Raw genomic sequence first — 18,892 nt, 5'->3', positions numbered from 1 at the left:
ATTTGGAGGTATTGGAAATTGTGTATTCAGGTGATTTGAGCCATCAGCATTTGTTAAAAAAGGACAGAACAAGGTTGCAACTCTGATTTTACTGGTGATCTTTGGCATCTTCTGATCTCAGTTCGTATGGCTATAATTTTGAAATTGTTATGTGTTTCCTGTCTGTCTAATAGTTTCACTCTACTTGTTATGTTATTTGAGAGGCTGCTGATGTAAATATTCAATTTGCATTTATAGGTGGTTACCTTTGTATAAGAATTGTATAAGAAATTATCCCCTCAAAGAGATTCAGCTAATGGACTTCTTCAAAGATTAACATTTTTAGGGATTCAGTCATCTTTACAAACATTTGTCTTATGATAGTTTTGGAATTTTAGTTGGGAAAATGTATTTTCTGTGTCTGTTCCTTCTGCAGCTGAAATTTATTAAGACATTCAGACATATGTGGCATTCAGAGAATGAAATTAATGAAAATGAATGAAATCTAAACATAAAAGGCTGAATTGCCCACTGTATATTTTCTGGCATGAAATTACCTTTCTTGCATATATTACTTTGTGCTCATCTTCCTTTTCTTCTTGCTTTAAGATGAAGAACAAAAGAGAGAATTTAGTCTTGAAAAAATGGGGTTTACAGTCAAATTCTGCTTAGATTTTTAACAAAACTAATCTCTGGGTACCAAGTAGTATGTATTAACTAGAAACATGTATTTTATGGACTTTTTTTTTTTTCCCCCTTTTTCCCTCCAACTTTTGAAAAGGAAGCTCCTTCTAAAGCCCTGTGTTTCTTGGTGCCTTCAATAGCTTTGGCTTTATATTCATTACTGAGTGGAAAAAAGATAACTTGGAAGGCAGACAAAATATAAGGATTTCAGAATTTGCTTTCAATTAAGAGGAATTGATAGGTAGTCCCTCTCCCCTGGCCTTGGTTGTACAGGGATAGAGGAAATGACTGCATGAGACATCCATAACTAATATGGCCAAGGGGGCACAAGTTGTGTGCAATGTGCATAGATTTTGTAACTAGGGTTGCATTGCAGGTGCCCACTCGATATATCAGTTTTCAAGAAATAAGCCATAAGTGGCACAACAAACATGTAAGGAGGTTCCATAAGAGCACCTAAAGTTACATGATCTATTCATGATCTGTTAACTCTGTGCAATAAGAGATGGTGTGTCCTTACCATCTCTGTACCAAATAAACAAGATGTGCTGTAGCTGAATGAGATAAGAAGATATTCACTAATGTGAGTGGTGTATAAGGTGCCAGCTACATGGTATCTGAGCAACAGAAGCCCCAAGCTTGCTGTTACCAGAGGCCAGAAGGTATAATTGCACTGTCTCTTGTTATTTCCTGTGACTCCTATGTGCCTGCACATCTGCATTGCTCAAATCTAGATTTTTCAGTTCCTTTTCCTCTGTGCTTTGTTCTGGGCTGCATTCTGATAGCTCTCAGTTGGACTCATTTCAGCTTCTTTCTTCTGCTGCAGCAGTGAACAGTCCCTGATTTTTTTGGCAGTTGTTTGTTAAAGTTTTACAGGTTCTTTTTCTTCATGTCATGTGCTAGCTTCTGTTGCCCATTAGTGTTTGTTTTGGTTACCTTTTGTAGCATATGACTACAACTTGTGCTCTTGGTCTGTATTACAATTTTCTGAGGTCGGTCTTCTTTACATCCCTTCTGTGGTTAATGTTCTTTACATGCCATGCTGTATTTTTTAGTTCAGTTTTTGACTTGATGCTTTGTGTGAATACTCCTTGGATGAATATGACCATCATGTTATTTGGAATATTTATTAAGTAGGTTTTGTGAAATTTCATTTGGTGGGGCCTTTTCAGGGAGGGGAGTGTTTGCTGCTTCTTTTTTTTTTAATCCCCACCAGAATAGCTGTAGCTGCCTGTCTTTTGTGTGGATGTGCATTTGTGTGTTAATATCTTTCTGGTACCCTGTGGCCAGATGCCTCTGAGTTCTGCTAGTATTGTGAGCCAACTACAGGCTGCATGACCGTGGTTTGCATGGCGCTGAGCCTGAGCTAACACATCCTGCCTCTCAGCAGGACTTGCTAGCTCACTCTTGGTGCCTTAGCCAACCAGCAGCTATGTATTTTCTGTCTGCTGTGGAGTGCAGGCATATAGCAGCTCACATGCTGCTGATTTACTGCATACTTCCTTTACAGTACACAACTCATGACTTTATAGTTGTCCTGGTGGTTGCCTGACCATTCTCTTTCCCAATGATGAAATCAGCAAGACAGGGCCTATATGTTTAGTTCAGATCCTGGAGATAAAAACAATATTCCAGGATTTAGCAAATCTATACATGAGACATTCAAATGTGTTTCCTTCCCAGCCCCCTGATATGTTGGGTGATTATCATTCTATTTGGAGGGGTTTGCTGTCAGTGGTTTCACTTTTGAGGGTATTATTAAAATTTGTGGTAATTTATCAGGCTGCATTTAGATTATATATATAAATCTTTCGTTTTCTGCCTGGAGATGAGATATGGTAAAGTCAGATCTCTTTCTGTTGTGGTAGAGTAAGAAATCCTTCACCTCCCCAGACTTCTGTTCCTTGGAGATAAAGTAGTTCAAACACAGCCTATACCAACAGATGGGGAGGGAGTGGACAGAAGATCTGAAGCTATGTCTCTGTCATGAAGGTTGCAACCTCACATCTCAGCAGGTTGCAACCTGCTTCTAAAATGTGGACGTAAAGTTTGTTGCACAAGTTAAATGGATGATAATCACTGGTGGACATGGAGGAAAATCAGCTTGTTTTGAGACTGGCCCGTTCTTTGTATCATCTTCTCTGTGTGTGCAGCCTTTGGAAAACATTAGTGTTACTTTTTAAGAGAAAAGAGTAGAATCTCATCGACTTCCAGTTTGCCCAATAGCAAAACAAGGTGCAAGGCACTTTAGAGCATGCTTAGTAGCATAAAAATAATTTCTTAGGCAGAAGCACCTATGTAGTTTCAGTGGAAGTGATTTTTGATGGATTGGAGCCTAGTTGATTTGTTGGGATGTCAGCCTGTTGAAACAGTATCAGATTGCACTCTCTTCTGTCATAATTTTACTTGGATCCCAGCTACTGTTCACATGCTGTTGTCATACATCCAAATGGAGGACTCCCATCTTTTTCTCATTCTGAAATTTTTGATCTCTCACTGCCTCCAATTTCCTGTCACTGCACATCCTGGGGAATGGAACACTTTTGCCCATGAGTTTTCTCTGAGCCACTTGCATCATCCTCAGTATAAAGAGACCACATTGTAGAAACATTCTCTCCAGAGCTACTATTTATATATTTTAATTTGCCCCCATCCAACATTTTAACTGTTCTGATGTGGATTTCAAGATTTTTGTTATTTAGTAGCTCCCTGCTAAAACTGCTGAGACCTTCAGGCAATTACAGTGCAAAGATTTGCAGATGGTTGGAGACTTGCTGAGGCTGTAATTCACAGGGTGGCACAGACAGACTTGCCCAATGTTTGAATGAGGTATGTAGAAAGACAGAATATTTTATGATAGCTATGGCACTTGAAATTTTTACTCCATGTAACTGCAAATGCTTTTTTGTTATGTTGGATATTGATGCTTTCAGTTTTACATTACTTTTGAATGAGAAACTTCCTTCTCTCAGTTTCAACTATTATGATGAATGCTTCAGCTATGAATGTGAAGATGGCTTTTTTCTTCACAATAAAAGGGAAAAAATTCTAAAATATGACTTTGTGCATTCTGAGGACCATTTGAAAAAATTGCAAACTTCAGCCTTGTGGAATTTTTTTTTTGCTTTGTCTGAGAACGGTGATGAAATCTGTAACCCTGCAGTCCCAAGTTACAGCAAAACTTGTTCATCAGTGGCCTTTTAGGAGTCCATGGCTCCTTGACTTCCCTAAGGAATGCCCAACCTTATAAAAGTTTTCAGGATGGTTTGGTCTGCCTTATATGCCTTTCTCAATTGCTGTATTCCTGTTTAGATTTACTGTGGATAATAGTTCTAACTGAGTGACAGTGGGAGGATCATCTTTTACGGCCATTAGGAGAAGCAATGCTTTGGCTCATTGGATACCATTGTTGGGTATTAGATAGGACTTAAATGTACCTCTAATATGAGCAGAAGATTACTGAGACATAGAGCTCTGGAAGGTGTTAGAAGACAAACCACACCATGAAGACTGAAACCTGGCTAAGTCTTACTAAATTTAGTTTAGAATTGTTCTTTATATTTGATTCACCTGTAAACATTTGTTTTAGTCATGTTCATAAAAAACCTAATTTCCAGAGTAAATTTGGTCTCTGTGTTGCCGTTAATTTTTCAGGAAGTAAGATAAATTGAGGGAAAACCAACAGTCTTTGTGTTCTATAGAAGAAGCAGAGCCAAACAAAGGCATCTTTGCCAAGATGTGCCTCTAGGACCTGTACTGTGAGAGAGGATTTCTTGCCAGTCTGTAAAAACCAGTGTATTAGCAGATGGTGACCTTTGGGAAGTAGTTGTGTGTGCTGGGAGCAGAAGGAGCAGATGGCTCTGGGCAAGCCTCAAACACAGCATACCGAAACAAATTCATAAATATTCAGGGTGTAGTAAAGATTGTAGGTCTATGAACGTTCCTCTCAGGGCAGATGTGGGTGTGAGGGGTCCCATCCTCTCATGCTATCCTGCTAATTCCTTGCTGGATGTGAGACAGTCTGTGGGGCTATGCCATTTATTAGATAAGGAAGGACACAGAATTTCACAACAACCTGGTCTGTAGGGGAAAGTGAAGAAGGAACTGTATAGGAAACTGTCTTTAATATTGCCATAGCTTTTGGGGAATTAATATGTGCTTTGTAGTGGCTGAGTATCTTTTTGAGGTGGAGATGAAATTAATAGTGTTTCTGAGGTCAGCATTATTCACAGCTCTCCAGTGATGGGAAAAGCATGATAAACCATCATGTTGAATTTTTTCTCTGATATTTTTTCTTTGGTGTTTTTGGACTCCTATGTTGTTTGTTCAACTGATATGTGCTTTTGGTATTGTAAATGAGGCTGGACTACAGGTAGGTGCCAAAAGCCCCAAGAGTGCAATCAATCTTTTATGCTCCATTTATATTTTCAGAGTATTTTTCCCAGGCAAAATGAATCTTGTTACCCTAATAGGTGGCTTTGCTGCCAAGTGTACCAGCAAAAAAACACGAGCAGCATTTTCTCCAGCCTAATATTTTATGTGGAGAGTAAGATGGGCCCTTTCTCCTTCACAGTAAGATGGACCCTCTGGTCACGCTTCATGTCCCACTTCATGCTGACCTCATGAGTAGATTTACACATTCCTGTCTTTGGGTGTCTCAAAGATCTCTTGCTAATGTCACAAATCTGAGGAATTTGATTTGTGGAAGATCTGTTGGATCACTTAGTCCTTTCACTGTGGGTCTGTGCAGAATTACTTCTCATGAAGTATTTTCACTTAAAACTTTTTCATTTATGGTGATTTATTACAGTTTAATTTCTAATGTTTATGCCACACATTGCCTCTCAGAAGATCAATTTTTCAGGGCAGACACCACTGAGGGTGCTCTGCATCTCTGAGACTGCATTTTGGAGCCAGTGAGAAGCATTGTGAGCCAGTGGCTGGGATTTTGGTGAGGAGTGACTAAAAAATCATCTTTGTAGGAAATGACTGCATTTATGATTCAGTCATTAGGGATTACACATTTCCATTTAAAAACTAAATTTTGAGGGTTTCAGTTTGTGATGGGTTGACCTTGGCTGGCTGCCAGATGCGCACCAAACCACTCTCTCACTCCCTCTCCTCAGTGGGAGAGAGGGAGAAAACACAAAAAAACCTCAAACCCCTTATGTGTCAAGGTTTTTGGGGAAAATGTAAGGACTGCACTCAGAAACAAAGAAAAATAAAGATTTATTCTCCACTTGCCATTAGCAGGCAATGCCCAGCCAGTTCCTGGAAGTGGTAACACATAGTGGTTGCTTCCAAAGACTGCTTTAATCACTTATGTCCCCTTTCCCCTTTTCCTTTTGTTGTGCATGATGTTTTAAGATATGGAGGTATCCCTTTGGTCAGTTTGGGTCAGCTGTCCTGGCTGTGTCACCTCCCAACCTTTCATGCACCCCCAGGCTACAGAGGTGATGTTGGGGATGATGCTGTGCAAGCGCTGCTCAGGAATAATCAAAACATGGGTGTGTTTGTTACCAGCACTGTTCTGGGTGCAAATACAAAGCACAGCACTGTAATGGCTGCTATGGAGGAAGTTAGCTCCATCCCAGACAGCCCTGGCGTAAGTTAAATAATTTGTTGTAGTGATGTTTGCAGCTCCTATACAGAATATTCTTTTCAGTTCTAAATGACTGATGACATCTTTATTATTTAAAATTTTCTAGAAACTGAGGTATTTTTCAGTTTCCTCCTATTGAGGAGTTTTAGTGGACCGTGTTTCATAGGGCTTTGTTCTTCATGAAACATTACATTACTTTGTTATTTTTATAACTCAAACTTATATTTTGAAGTTAGGTAGAAAAATTCAATAATGCATATATTAACTCTGCTAATATTTTAAATAATTTACTTTTTTAATGGTTTCAAAGTAGTTGCTCTGGGAACTGTAGTTAACCTTATTCCTGTGAAGTGATTTATTAGTAGACAGTGGGAGCCCTTTTTATCTGACTGAGGGATTAAAATAATATTAAGTTATACTATCTAGTTCTTTCCCTGTCTTCTGTTGTTCATTTGTAAGATGAATAAAGGTCATTTGAAGTTAATGGCTAGTACATTTGGAACTAATAACAGGAAATGCTCTTTCTAACAATAGGTAATCTCTCTTTTTGGCAGGGCTGAACCCATTTCCAAGATGGGTTCACTGGCTCATAATTCTGGTAAACTTAGGGAGTAAGGCTGAACATTTCCATGTCCACTGCCTACTTCAGGCCAAATTTGAAATTTTTGTGCAAAATATTCAGTGGTTTCCAAGGCTGAGACCATTCACTTGCTTGGAATTACTGACAGGTTGTTTGTTTGTTTTGAGCAGTTGGTTCAACTGAGTGGTTGAACAGCTCAGTTGTCTTAGCATTTAGGGCTAAGGAGTCGAAGCTTGCTGAGATGGAAGAGTCTTTTATGCTAGTCACGTGTCCTTGGCCATGGAGGTCTGTCCCATGTGGATAAAGTTTTGTATGACTCCAAATATAGAAAGTTCCGAGATACTCCCTGGCACCAGACAGTCCTGGAATAACATGTCCACCCAGTATGATTAAGGAGGCCTGAGAGTCAGTGTGAAGATGGAAGGGAGGTAACTGGCAATGAATATTGGAGTGCCATTTGGTGGAAGGGAGGTGATTGTCAATGAATATTGGAGTGCCTTGGGTACAGGGATTTAAGAAGAAGTTGTGAAGAGATGGACCAGACTAGTTTAGGAAATCAAAATGAGACAAAGTGGTACCTGGAATATTGTGGTCAAATGGAAGGAAGGTTGCAGAGAGATTGAACCTGGGGGAGATGAACAGAAAGGCATGGGCCAATCAGCCTGTGGTTTGCTCAAAAGCCTGAGTGGAAGGGTCTGTTTCCTTTGTCTCAGGGTGGCATGGAAATATTAAATTTGTGTGAAATCTACAGCCAGTTCTACATCTGGAACACAGGGAAAATGGTAGTTTGCTGATGTGGTCATTTGCTGCCGTGTCTCAAGGATTTGTTTGATGGGCTTATATGTGAGCTGTATTAAAGAGAAAGCAAAAGTCATTGGCATACTTATTGAGATTTAGGATGGGAAGGACTATCTATAGTCTACAGCCTTGTCAAACCTAACTTTTGTGATTTAGAGGTATTTCTTCCTGTGCATCACCATTGTAACATTAAGTACTTGCTTGTGAAATAAGCCTAAGCCAACCCTGAATTTGGTGCATGTGATGGGTGTTTTCTGATTATCAGCTGTGTGAAGGAGAATCCTGCTTTGTCTGTGCTAATGCTTTCCCAGGTGTTGTTGCAGAATCTGGATATGTGTAGTGAGTGAAGCAGGGGGTATAGGAAGTAAAAGGAAGTTGTTATGGGTAAGGTAGCTGAATCCATCTGAGGAAACGGGTCCTGACTCTGTCATTGATGCAGAGTTTTGTCTGTGATTCAACAGTAGCTTAAGATTTTGAAGTTTTCATCTTGTTTCTTTATGTTGAAATTGGGTACCCCAAGACTGATTTGCAGAAGTACTGAATATCTGTAGAGGTAACCCAAGCCTATAATTTGAACATATTCAACTGTTAGGAATCGGAGAGTGAACACCCTGAGACCCCTGTATGTTTTTGGAAATTAAGCTTATTTTACCTCAGTTTGCAGGTGTCCTGGTAGTGTGGATGTTGCCATTTCCACTTTCCAGGGTGCAATATGAAGATTGATTAATGGCTGTGATGAAAGCTATATAAAAGCTTCAGAGGAAACTAATATTCCTACCTTGATGGTAGGATTTGAGTAGTCTGGTCCAAAAAAAGGGCACAACCACTTACAGAACCATCTCTGCTGTGTACACAGTAAAGCAGGGGGCCTTGTCATAGGATAATGTATGAATACCTGATTAAAGACAATATCCAAATGCATATGTGCAAGAGGGACAAATTAAACTTGTACAGGCAGCCATTCCATAACTTATAACAGTTTGACTTCATGACATTCTAAATACTCTTTTCATGCAGTATTTTTTTAATGTGTAATTTATGTTTCAGCTGGGAAAGAGACTGGTAGAATAATCATGAATAGAGGATGAAATGTGAAGTTGTGTATTAGAAGACCTCTAGATTTAGTTACAGGTATTTTTCTCTGTGTACGAGTAAGTGCTATAGTTTTGTGGTAACTGGTTTGAGAATGAAATGACCACAGAGAATATTTCTACAGTTGCAGTATTCATAGAGGTGAGCCTGTGGCACCCCTGGAGGAGACATTAACTTGGGCACTGGGAAATTTTGCCCAGTTGCTGTCTATCTCTGTTAGTGGATAAAGGCAGGCTTCTCCTTTAAAGGCTGAAAGCCTTTCACAAAGCTTTATTTACACTAAAAATAAATGCTAAATTGCTAGGGGCACATTGTGGAAAATGAAAACAACCCTGTTCTTCTGTATTTTCTATTCTGTAGGTAAAATACAAAAGAGACTTTGAAGAAAGCAAAGGAAGAGGGTTCAGTATTGTGACCGATACGCCCGAGTTACAAAGACTGAAAAGGACTCAGGAACAAATCAGTAATGTATGTGACTGCAACCTAAAGTGATTGTAGATGGAGAAATAGTGTGTCTAAGAAAAGGTGTGTTTGTTGGTGTTTTTGATGAAGTCTGTGTGAGTGAACAGTCTGATTTTGGTGATTGATTTGTGTATGCCAGATTTTGAAATGTGTGTAAACATATACCACGGACTTGTACAGCACATTGGCAATGTGTGTTCACCTCTCCAACTTTCAGCTAGTATGCTCAAAGTGTTTTCTTTATTAAAATGATTTGACACTTTTTACTCTTTTAATAGATTTGTCATCAAGTAAGAATGCTTTTGGAGTTTTTAATTTACTTTTTGTTTATATAAAGTATATAGATTATGTAAGTTAAAAAGTTTTATCTCTTTTTTAGCAGGGGCTGTCAAAATTAGCAAAACAAGCAAGAGGAAATTTTCTAGAAGCAGATAAAATTTTGATGCTGCGTTTTAAAAGAAAAGACAATGCTCTGCAAGATGACAAAGAAATGGCAAATAGCAAAACCTAACATATTTCATTAGCTTAAAGAATTGGGATTTTTAAAAATGTGATTTTTCCTGACTTATGTCTTCACTAAGAAAGTTATTTATTTGTACTGCATTCTCTTCTAGCATGTTTAACTCACTGCATGATGGAATATTAGTGATACATAGTGCAAATTCTGACATGTGTGAAATAGGTAAGAACTAGTGTGAACTCGAAAAGATGCAGAATCAATACTATTGACTTGTCATGACTTCCCTCCTGATCATTCTTCTGCTGCAAGAATTTGTCCCTATAGATTATTTTGTGAAAATATTTTTGAGTCATTCTCTGTAGTAATAAAATAACAGCAAGGCATCAGAGACACCCAGTGTAAGTATGATCAGAAGAGAATAATGGGATTTATTTACTTGAAAGAAAAAAAACCTTTTTTTCAGGTTGGGATATTATTGAAGAAAAAAGTCATTGAAAAATACTTATTTTTCACAGTAGTGGAGGTTTATCATTCTTGCCAAAGCATTCACTAGTTAAGATTTTGATGTCCAGAGCCAGTCTTTGAGATGAAAAATTTGGGCTCATTTCCTGGAGCCTTGGCCAATGGAGACGACAGTTAATTTAAGAGCTGTGCAACTGCTCCTGTGTGTAGGCAAGATGAGAACAAAAGCTCATCTCATGTTCATACTGGGGCTAACTGAAATTACTGGCTTGTAAGAGAGAAAAATGTATTCTTCAGAGTGGATAAAAGCATGGCCATTAAGACTTCCATTTGGGATCTGGGAAACTTCAGCAACTCCCTGGTTTTAATCAGCTGCATTTTTTATTCAGACCAGGAAGTTAAATTAGGTCCTCTCACGACCCACATAACTTCCTCAAGCAAGAGTGATTCCTGTCTGTGGGGTGGCTCTGGAAGGCATCATGGAGATGAAATGAGCGAGGCTCTGGTGGATACTTCATCCCTCGCACGGGTCTGCTCTCTAAGGAGGGACTGAGAGGAGTGCCCTGCAGCAGGTCTGTGCTGCTCAGTTTGGCATATTGGCCTGCCAAGAAATTTATTCAGATCTCCCAAGCCCAGTACCCTCAAGATCAGACTACAGAATAGTAGGACACAGCTCACTTGCGTGCTCTTATCTCGCTCTTGTTCAAAGCACATTGCGTTTTCTGTTGTGGGAAAAGGAGATAATAAAAACAAATAGTTGTGTGACATGGGAAAGAGCTTTCTTCCCATCTCTGCTTTTAAGTGGATCAAGGGAGTTTCTGTCTTAATGGAAGATCTTGTTCCATGATTTATGATACTATCTGGCTCCTGAACCAAAGATACTTACCTGCCTTTTCAGATCCAGAAATAGCTTTTTAAAATGGGAGAAGTGGTTTTATTTCAGGTTTTTCCCCTTGGTCATTGCCTGTATGACTACTTTCTCTTCATTTCTAAACATGCTATTCTTAACAATATAGATTTGATCTATCCAGTCTTGACAGTAGAGAGTTGTTTTCTTTGTGTATGTAGCTGACAGAGATTCCAAGTCAGGGACCCTATTAGAAATAATTAGTCTTGAAGGGTAAAATGGAATTTTGAAATGTGCATGATAAAAGAAGTTGCATTTAATTTCTGTTTACACTGAAATAATTAATTTGTAGCATTATATCCTAGAAAGATAATTCTGCATAGGCCACAACTTCAATTTAATTAGAAAGCTCCTGTATTATAGAAATGCCTCCCACACAGACTAGTTTCTGTATTTGTCAGATAAGCAGTGTACATCGTGGACTAAGGATCTAATTAAGATTTCAAGACACTGAAAGGTAAGCACTTTAATAATTCTAAAATAATTTAAATTTTCATATACAGAAAAATGGAAGAATGCTAATATATCTATTTAATTTTCAGTTTAGTTTTGATTTCACCTTGAAGTACTAGAAACTTCTCAAAGAACCTATTTGAACCAAAATTGTAACTTCTTCATTGAAGGGGTAAGTGAGAACAGTTAATTGTGTAGATATCCTTGATGAAAATAAATAACAAAATAAATTTTATAATAATAACTGTTAAGTAACATAAACATTTTTATATTATATTTTTTGTCCTGATGTGAAGTTTGGCAGCATATGGATATTAGCACAGTACTCTGACTTTTTAAAGAATCTCTTGTGCTATGAATATAAACCTTGTGAGGAAAAAAACTCATGGGGGGAGTGGCAGGAGTGTGGGTAGATAAAGAGGGTTGAATTTTCATTGTTATTTTGCCACCAGCAATCCTTCCTCTGAAGATTTAGACCAAACTTGTGGACTTTATTTTATGGCTCTTATGGAGGTATCAGGACCAGAGTGATGCTTCTTAGACAATAATGAAATTTAATCTCATGATTTTTTTTTAGCATTAGGAGCCAAATTCTGCAGATATGCAGCATATTTTGGCACTAAATATGTAGTCAGTACACAAAAAAATACATGTCATTCTCACAGAGAAATGTGTACACTTTGTCAAAGGACCTTGTAGTGTTTTTTGTCCATTTTGAACTTTGAGAAGATTTTCAGAATGAATGCAAATATTCTCAAAATGAAAAAAGCCCCAGCCCCATGTATTTTTATAGGTGGTTTTGCAATTAAGCTAACTGCCAACTGGTTTTGCAAGGAAGAGGTTAAGGTGGCAAAAGGAATAGAATAAATAAAGATGATGGCAAAAAATGTTGGTCTGTCATGACACGGGGCTAAATGAGGGAGTAGAAACTCCATCTAGTACTATTTTCTTTGGGGAAATGGAACACTTTCAGCAGTCTGCAGCAATGAGCTGCAGCTTACTGCCACTGCACTTTTATATCTCAATATATGGCTTGAAGCGTGTTTTATCCTATGTGAAATAAGTTGGTCTTTCTTAAATATGTTTCTGGTAAATGTCTGCAAAGTATAAAGGAAAACAGGTGTCCATACAAATTGATGGACTGAGAAGCTTTCATTAAGATAGAGGCCAGTGCTTGGATAGTAGAGGTTGCTGGCTTGGTTGTATGGCTGGAAGAATGCATGGAAGCTTTCACAGTGCTTGTGCTCATTGCATTAAGAGCCCATGTAAAAGCATTCCTCACTTTGGCATTAATGCTGTTATGAACTTGAATGACATAAGAGCAAGAAGCACCACACATTTGTGCCCTTCTCTTGGAGAAACAACAAAATGAAGTCATGCAGTTCACTTATTTGCATGTGACTCATTTTCCAGTAGGTTTCGGTTATATCTGAAGTGAAAACAGTACCTTAATGCAAAGAAGTAAAATAAGAAAACAGATTAAATCTGCTTTAAAAACCACATCTCCAAGACATCCTATTTTGGTGAAGAACTTAGGCAGGACAGTAGTTAATGAAGAGAAGGTCACAGAATCATCCCTCTATGGGGTCAGGGAGTGGCTTCCCAAGCATCAGGAGTTGAACTCCTCACTGAAGTTAGTGAAGCCTTTATTGGATGCAAGAGTGCATGAAGATCTTGTAGCATTCTTGAAAGTATTGTATGTGGGTTCTAATGAGAAAAGCTGTGTATTAATTTTCTTTAAATGTATTTAATGAAATATGGTGCATGGTGTGGGGCTTTTATCAAGGTTTGCATTCTATCTCCAGTTAAATTTATACAGCTTTAGGGGATGCAGAGCAGGACAGGAATTCCCCCATAATTTGAATCGACTGAACACCTGCTGGACAATGATATGGAAATTGAGCACTACCTCAGATGTGATAAAAATACATCTTCAGTAGCAACTAAAGGAGGACACAAACCACATTGCTACTGTAGTTGTGCACATCTGCACATCTGAAATTAGAAACTGTCCCTAACAGACATTGGGCCATGGCTCCCTATTTGGAAGCTATTGGCAGCGTTGTTCAGTCTGTTTACTTGCTCAAACATAAAATGATCTCTTAAATTGCCAAAACAGATTGTAGAGAAAATTGGCAGGAGAAAATGTTAACAACATGGCCCAGAGCTCCACTTGTAGGATTCACAGCACAAAGCCTGCAGATACTTGTCTCTAAGTGCTTTTTTCCCTCCATTGAATTCAAGTGAAGGAGAAGAACAGGGAAAAAGAAAAATTAACAGCAGCATCAATGTGTGCATTTCACAAACCATCCCTGGCACATCAGCAGAGACACTGGGTAAGCATTTTAAATCATATGCAAAAAGAGCTTATGCTGTTCTAGGCAGTGCTGGGGTTTTACTCCTTCTGAAGTAATGAATACTTTATTCCTAAGCCCTTATATTCCTAAGCATGATTTTTATCTTGCTGTTGTTTCATTGGGAAAATAAGCATTTTTTAATGTATGACAGTTATGTAGACTAACACAGATGAAACAGCACTTTTTGGGCAGTGCCCTAGTGCTGCATGTCTGTGGCAGGTGTGGTCAGCCAGATGCACCCTGCTGCTGACTGCCTTCTGCTACCCTTGGTACCTCTGACAGTTTAACATGAACTGCAACTCCAAGAGGTATTAATTATTTGGTATGTTGTAGACTTCATTCCACACAGCTGCACTTCAAATATGTGCATATAACTCATGTTATTAAGCATCTATCATTTGAGTTGAAGAGAATTTTTTCTTTCTGGAAACAAGAAGGTTGAATATGTCATTCCTGTTGCTAACATGAGTATATCTCTGCAAGAAGGTGGAGCTCCTGCTGTGCTCCTGTGCAGTGAATATACACGCACAGAGTCACATCCAACCTTGTTCTTTCTGTGGATTGATCTTCTAAGCTTGTTTTGTGTAGATTCATAGAAATGGAAATTCTGAGAAGTCTCAGGTCCTTTGACTTTCTAATAGTTCTGTGTTGAAGTTTGACTTCTGATTTTCAGAAATCATTCTGCCTTAAAGTGTAAAGTCCTAATAAATGCTTTAGAAACTACTTAGCAAAAGAATTGCATTAATTTTCAATGACCATGAGTATTTTTTGCAGATTTTACCTAGGTTTTATACTTTGTAAGCTTTCATAAATTTTAAAAATGACTGAACACATTCTTAAGAAATGATAAATTGAAGGAAATGTAAGTAATATTTTAGATAAAACTCGTGCTAAATGAGAAAATAGAAAGCTTTGAGAATTGTTTTGAAATCTCAAGGTGTATTCTACTTAAAAATGAAAAATTTTTCTTTACTGATCATTACCAAAATATGCAAAATTAGACACAGCATTAAATTAATTTCTATGCATATGAATTCTTTACCTACACTTTGAGGAAAAAATCTGAAGATATTTGGTGGCATACTGCTTTGTTGGACTTCATTACTTCTTTTTGCTGTGATCCTGTGTAGGACAATAGTCACCAAATATTCAGCTTGCTAATATTTTTTCATTTACTCTTTATTTACTGTATACTTTGATACTCCACACCATAAAATGTTGTAAAAACAACCTGTAACTTCTTTGTGGAATTTTCATCAAAGCTTCTTTCTCACTTCTTTAACTGTATTCATTGACATTGTTTTCAGAGTTGTCCAAGATATAAGGAGGTATTGGAATTCTCCATTATGGAGTATATGGATATGTGGTCCTTATTTAAATGAAGAACTAAAGCCAGTCATTATTCGTGCTAATACAGTAAGTAGCACCTAGAGTAAACCATTATCTTCTGTGTAACCTCCTATTAGAAGTAGAGGGAGGCACAGCCTTTGCTAGGGAATTTTTCAGTTGTTTGTCAAGGAGGAAAAGATTGCTGAGAATCCAGAGCAGTGTGTTCATGATTCATCGACTTCTCTTTCTGTTCCCATAACTTTTTCACATTCTCTTTTCTGGTCTCTCTTTCTTATTGTTATGTAAATCATCAGTATTAGCTCCCAACATGTGGGAAGAAACAGTATTTTTAGACTCCAGAATGCCAACTTGAAGGATACTTTTTGGAATGTCAGATAGTCATTACAGTAATTTTGTATGAAACTGTCAGTACAGGTGGAACTGAATAATTTAGATGACTTAAACTGTGGTTAAATTTCTGCTGAGCGGGTGGATGTTCAGTTTTCAGCAATGCAGAATTCAGCTAAAGACCATTTTCTGTGGGGGTAGTAAAACAGATATCCCTAATGAGGAGACATTCCTCACCTGCTAGAGGTCAACTTCCTGATCCAGAGCAGGAGAATGCACTAGAGTCTTATCAGTGATGTTGTTATAAAGCTGCTGCTTCTGTAGCACAGGTGGAAAGGTGCATAACTTTTCTCTAGAAACAGCAGAAGTATTTTGTCTTTGTGAAACTGGAAAACAAACCCCTGCCCGAGGCATAACTGCATTTGGAAAAATTGCTAGCATTAGCAATAAGGATTTATAATGCTGTTAGCGTGCTGTTTATTGTATGTCATACTGCCCACAAGAGTGTTAGGTGTGTAAATTCAGATAGGCCTTTGGGTGAGTCCACTGAAACACTATCTGCAAATCTGTATTGAGGTTCTGGTAAGCTACTAATGTGTGAAAGAAGCACATTAGCAAATTGTGTAAAATGGAAGTTCCTTCCTGTTGCACACAAGTCTATTTGGACTTGAATGGCACGTGACCTTGGGACAGTTTCTGCCTGGGGAAAGTTCCCTTTCAGCGGCCTCACTGTGAGGATGGTAAGCAACCTCAAATGAAGCTTCTCAAATGTGAATCCTCAGAAATTCAGGGGGAAATATTTTAGGTTAAGTGGATCTCTGATAGTCAAAGCAAGCAGATGTGACGCCTACATATCTGTTTCTTAATGATCTTATTCCATCTGGCTTTATTCTATAGAGTTGATTAGAAAAAAAAATCTCTTTTCTCTCTTTTTCTTAGCAAGTATAATGTGATACTTATTGTTGTGGTTTCTTACATTTTTCTAAGGTTTCAGAAGTCTATTTTATAATTTTACAGGAGAAATTATTTTAATCTTGCCTTTTTTATTTTGTGTTTGTACTTTCATATGAAATCAGTTCATAGCAGAAGTATGTAGCCCCAAAGTTTCAAAAAGTTTTCCATGAAGTTCCACAGGGAGTAGTATAGTCTTTCTGATTCTAATTTAAATAAATAAATTTGACAGGATGACTGTAATCTTGCTCACTGTATTGACAAAATAAAATGAGTTGTGTGGTGGAAATAAAGCAAGCCGTCCAGAAAAATCCCCAAAGGCATGGATTTGCTGCATATGTAAGTGGGTCAACTCATGCATGAGAAATGAATGCTAAATGTAAATTGGTTGCAAAAGTGTAGACTTTAAGTAGAATTGAATCAAGTGATAACCTAAATATTTTGATAGGAATCATGCTTCTCTTTTGAAAACAACAAGAAAGAGGAGCATTACAGAGAAATAGTTAAATCATGTATTTGTGTGAACTAGAACAGTGTAATTGCACTCCAGAATCAAAGGCATTGCATTCATTTATGTTACTGGCATTGGTAAATTTTAAGTTGGACCTGTATGTCGTTAAACCTGTATTTGCTTTGATGGGTTGCTTTACGTGTACACTTCAATATACTGCTCTATTTCTTGATGAGCAAAATATTCAGTCCAGCCTAGAAAAATACTTCTTGGGCTTTTCCTGGGTAAAAATAATAATAAAATAGAATAATCTAGTTAGGGAATACAAATGAAAGAGATGGAAATTTCTGTCTTGCTGGTTTAATTTTCTATTTGTGATAACATTCATATTGCAAGGCAAGGCTTATATGAAGGGCATCAGTAGTTTAAAAAACTACTACATAATATTCAAATATGTAACATAACATTTCATGGAGTTCATTTTTAATCCATACCGATTGCCAGCTTGTTGACAGATGAATGTGTTACAGATACATATTGACCTAAAGGTTTACATATGTACCTATTTATAACTCTGAAAATTCTGATTGAAGGTTAAAACAACCATGTAAATGTGAGGAATAAACTGTCAGCTATGCCATTTTCACATTTTGCTGTGGTTTTGACTGTATTGCATATGCCTCTTCGGACAGTATTTTATGGAATAAAAAATTCCAAGCTGTAATGAAGACAACTATGAAGTGTTTTGTGGTGTTGTAAGCACCTGTCCACTGTCTGACTAAAGGCCGTGAGTCTGTCTTTAAACACTAGTGACTTCAAGACTGAATCTACTTGGAAGGTTTTTTATGTTTAAATATGTGGTTCTTTTTTTTTCTGTTGTGATACTAAGCAACTGAATTATGACAAAACCCCAACTTATTTTTCCGGTATCCTTGAATATATTTTAGTAGTATCTAAATCACTAATTATTTTTAATGAGCACGTACTTTTGAAGTCAATCTTTTTTACATATAGAAAAAAGAGAATGAAAATAAAACCTCTTCATGGCAGCTCAACTTGGGAGCTAATTAAAATGAGGCTTTTAAAATGGGAAAAAATTAATTAGCCAAAAAGTTGAGAAGCAGGAATTAGCACCTCCAGAGATCTTTGGGTAGTTAAATGCTTGCAAGGAAAAGATAATTTCTTATTTCCTTTTTTTACTTCATTGTCCATTGCCTGCTTATAATTTTACCCCTTAGTTCCATCTTACCTAATGCTTTTCTTGCTAGGGCACCATCTTAGGCATAAAGCCTCCTGCTGTAGAACAAGATACTCTGCTTCTTCTAATACCATCTTTAATCTTGTTCCCTGGAGATTTTAATGCCTCACCCCTATGATGCTCACAGGCTTCATTGACCTTGGCAACAGGAGTATTTGGTCCTCTGTGGTCCAGATATTGTTTTGTTGTTCTTGTTGTTGTTTTGTTGTTCTTGTTTTGTTTTTTGCATGTTAAGACAAATTTCTCTGATTTTATGATTTCCTTAGACTCTCAGTTCATATATCAGTTATGACAAAGTCAGCAATGTAATAAATAAAACCAGTGATTGAACTTTTTAACCATCCAACCATGCTAACATAAGAAAAGTTTACTTCTCCAAGCAGTAAATTAGAGTGACACAAGATTGCTTTCTAACCCTTTAAATAATTATTCAGTTACAGAGATATTTGTGTACTTTTTTGGAAGGCTCTTTGTCTCACACCAACACACTCTCACTGTTAGAAACCACATTATTTTAATGGAAGACTGAAGGATGTTTCTTCCCTGCCACCCCTTCCCCAGATCTGCCTTGAGTTTCTTTCTCTCCTGTCTTTCCTCAGTTGCTGAGTAGTGACCTGGTTCAGTCCCCCCAAAGGACAGTGTATAAAGGGGGAGATGCTGAATATGTCACTAAGTAAGCCAGCCACAAGCAGAAAATAGAGGGGGTCTGAATGTCAGTC

General features: G+C 37.7%; 1 protein-coding gene and 1 long non-coding RNA gene across 3 annotated transcripts in view; both read left to right on the top strand.

Annotated features, from left to right (window-relative positions):
- Nucleotides 1-18,892, top strand: part of NEBL (nebulette) — a 313,090-nt gene that overhangs the window by 101,565 nt on the left and 192,633 nt on the right. For both annotated transcript variants that reach the window (XM_041408380.1, XM_041408378.1), the window contains exon 4: nt 9,096-9,203. In XM_041408380.1, coding sequence (XP_041264314.1) covers nt 9,096-9,203 — 108 coding nt within the window. The remainder of the gene's footprint in view (nt 1-9,095; nt 9,204-18,892) is intronic.
- LOC121337923 overlaps nt 11,426-18,892 on the top strand; it is a 44,069-nt gene continuing 36,602 nt past the window's right edge. The window contains exons 1-4 of the long non-coding RNA XR_005952959.1: nt 11,426-11,483; nt 11,569-11,651; nt 13,724-13,815; nt 15,144-15,252. This is a non-coding gene — a long non-coding RNA (uncharacterized LOC121337923). The remainder of the gene's footprint in view (nt 11,484-11,568; nt 11,652-13,723; nt 13,816-15,143; nt 15,253-18,892) is intronic.

Source organism: Onychostruthus taczanowskii, unplaced genomic scaffold, assembly GCF_017590055.1.
Source record: "Onychostruthus taczanowskii isolate IOZ18803 unplaced genomic scaffold, ASM1759005v1 scaffold3, whole genome shotgun sequence".
In the NCBI taxonomy this organism is placed as follows: domain Eukaryota; kingdom Metazoa; phylum Chordata; class Aves; order Passeriformes; family Passeridae; genus Onychostruthus; species Onychostruthus taczanowskii.
This window is presented reverse-complemented; position numbering and strand designations above follow the sequence as displayed.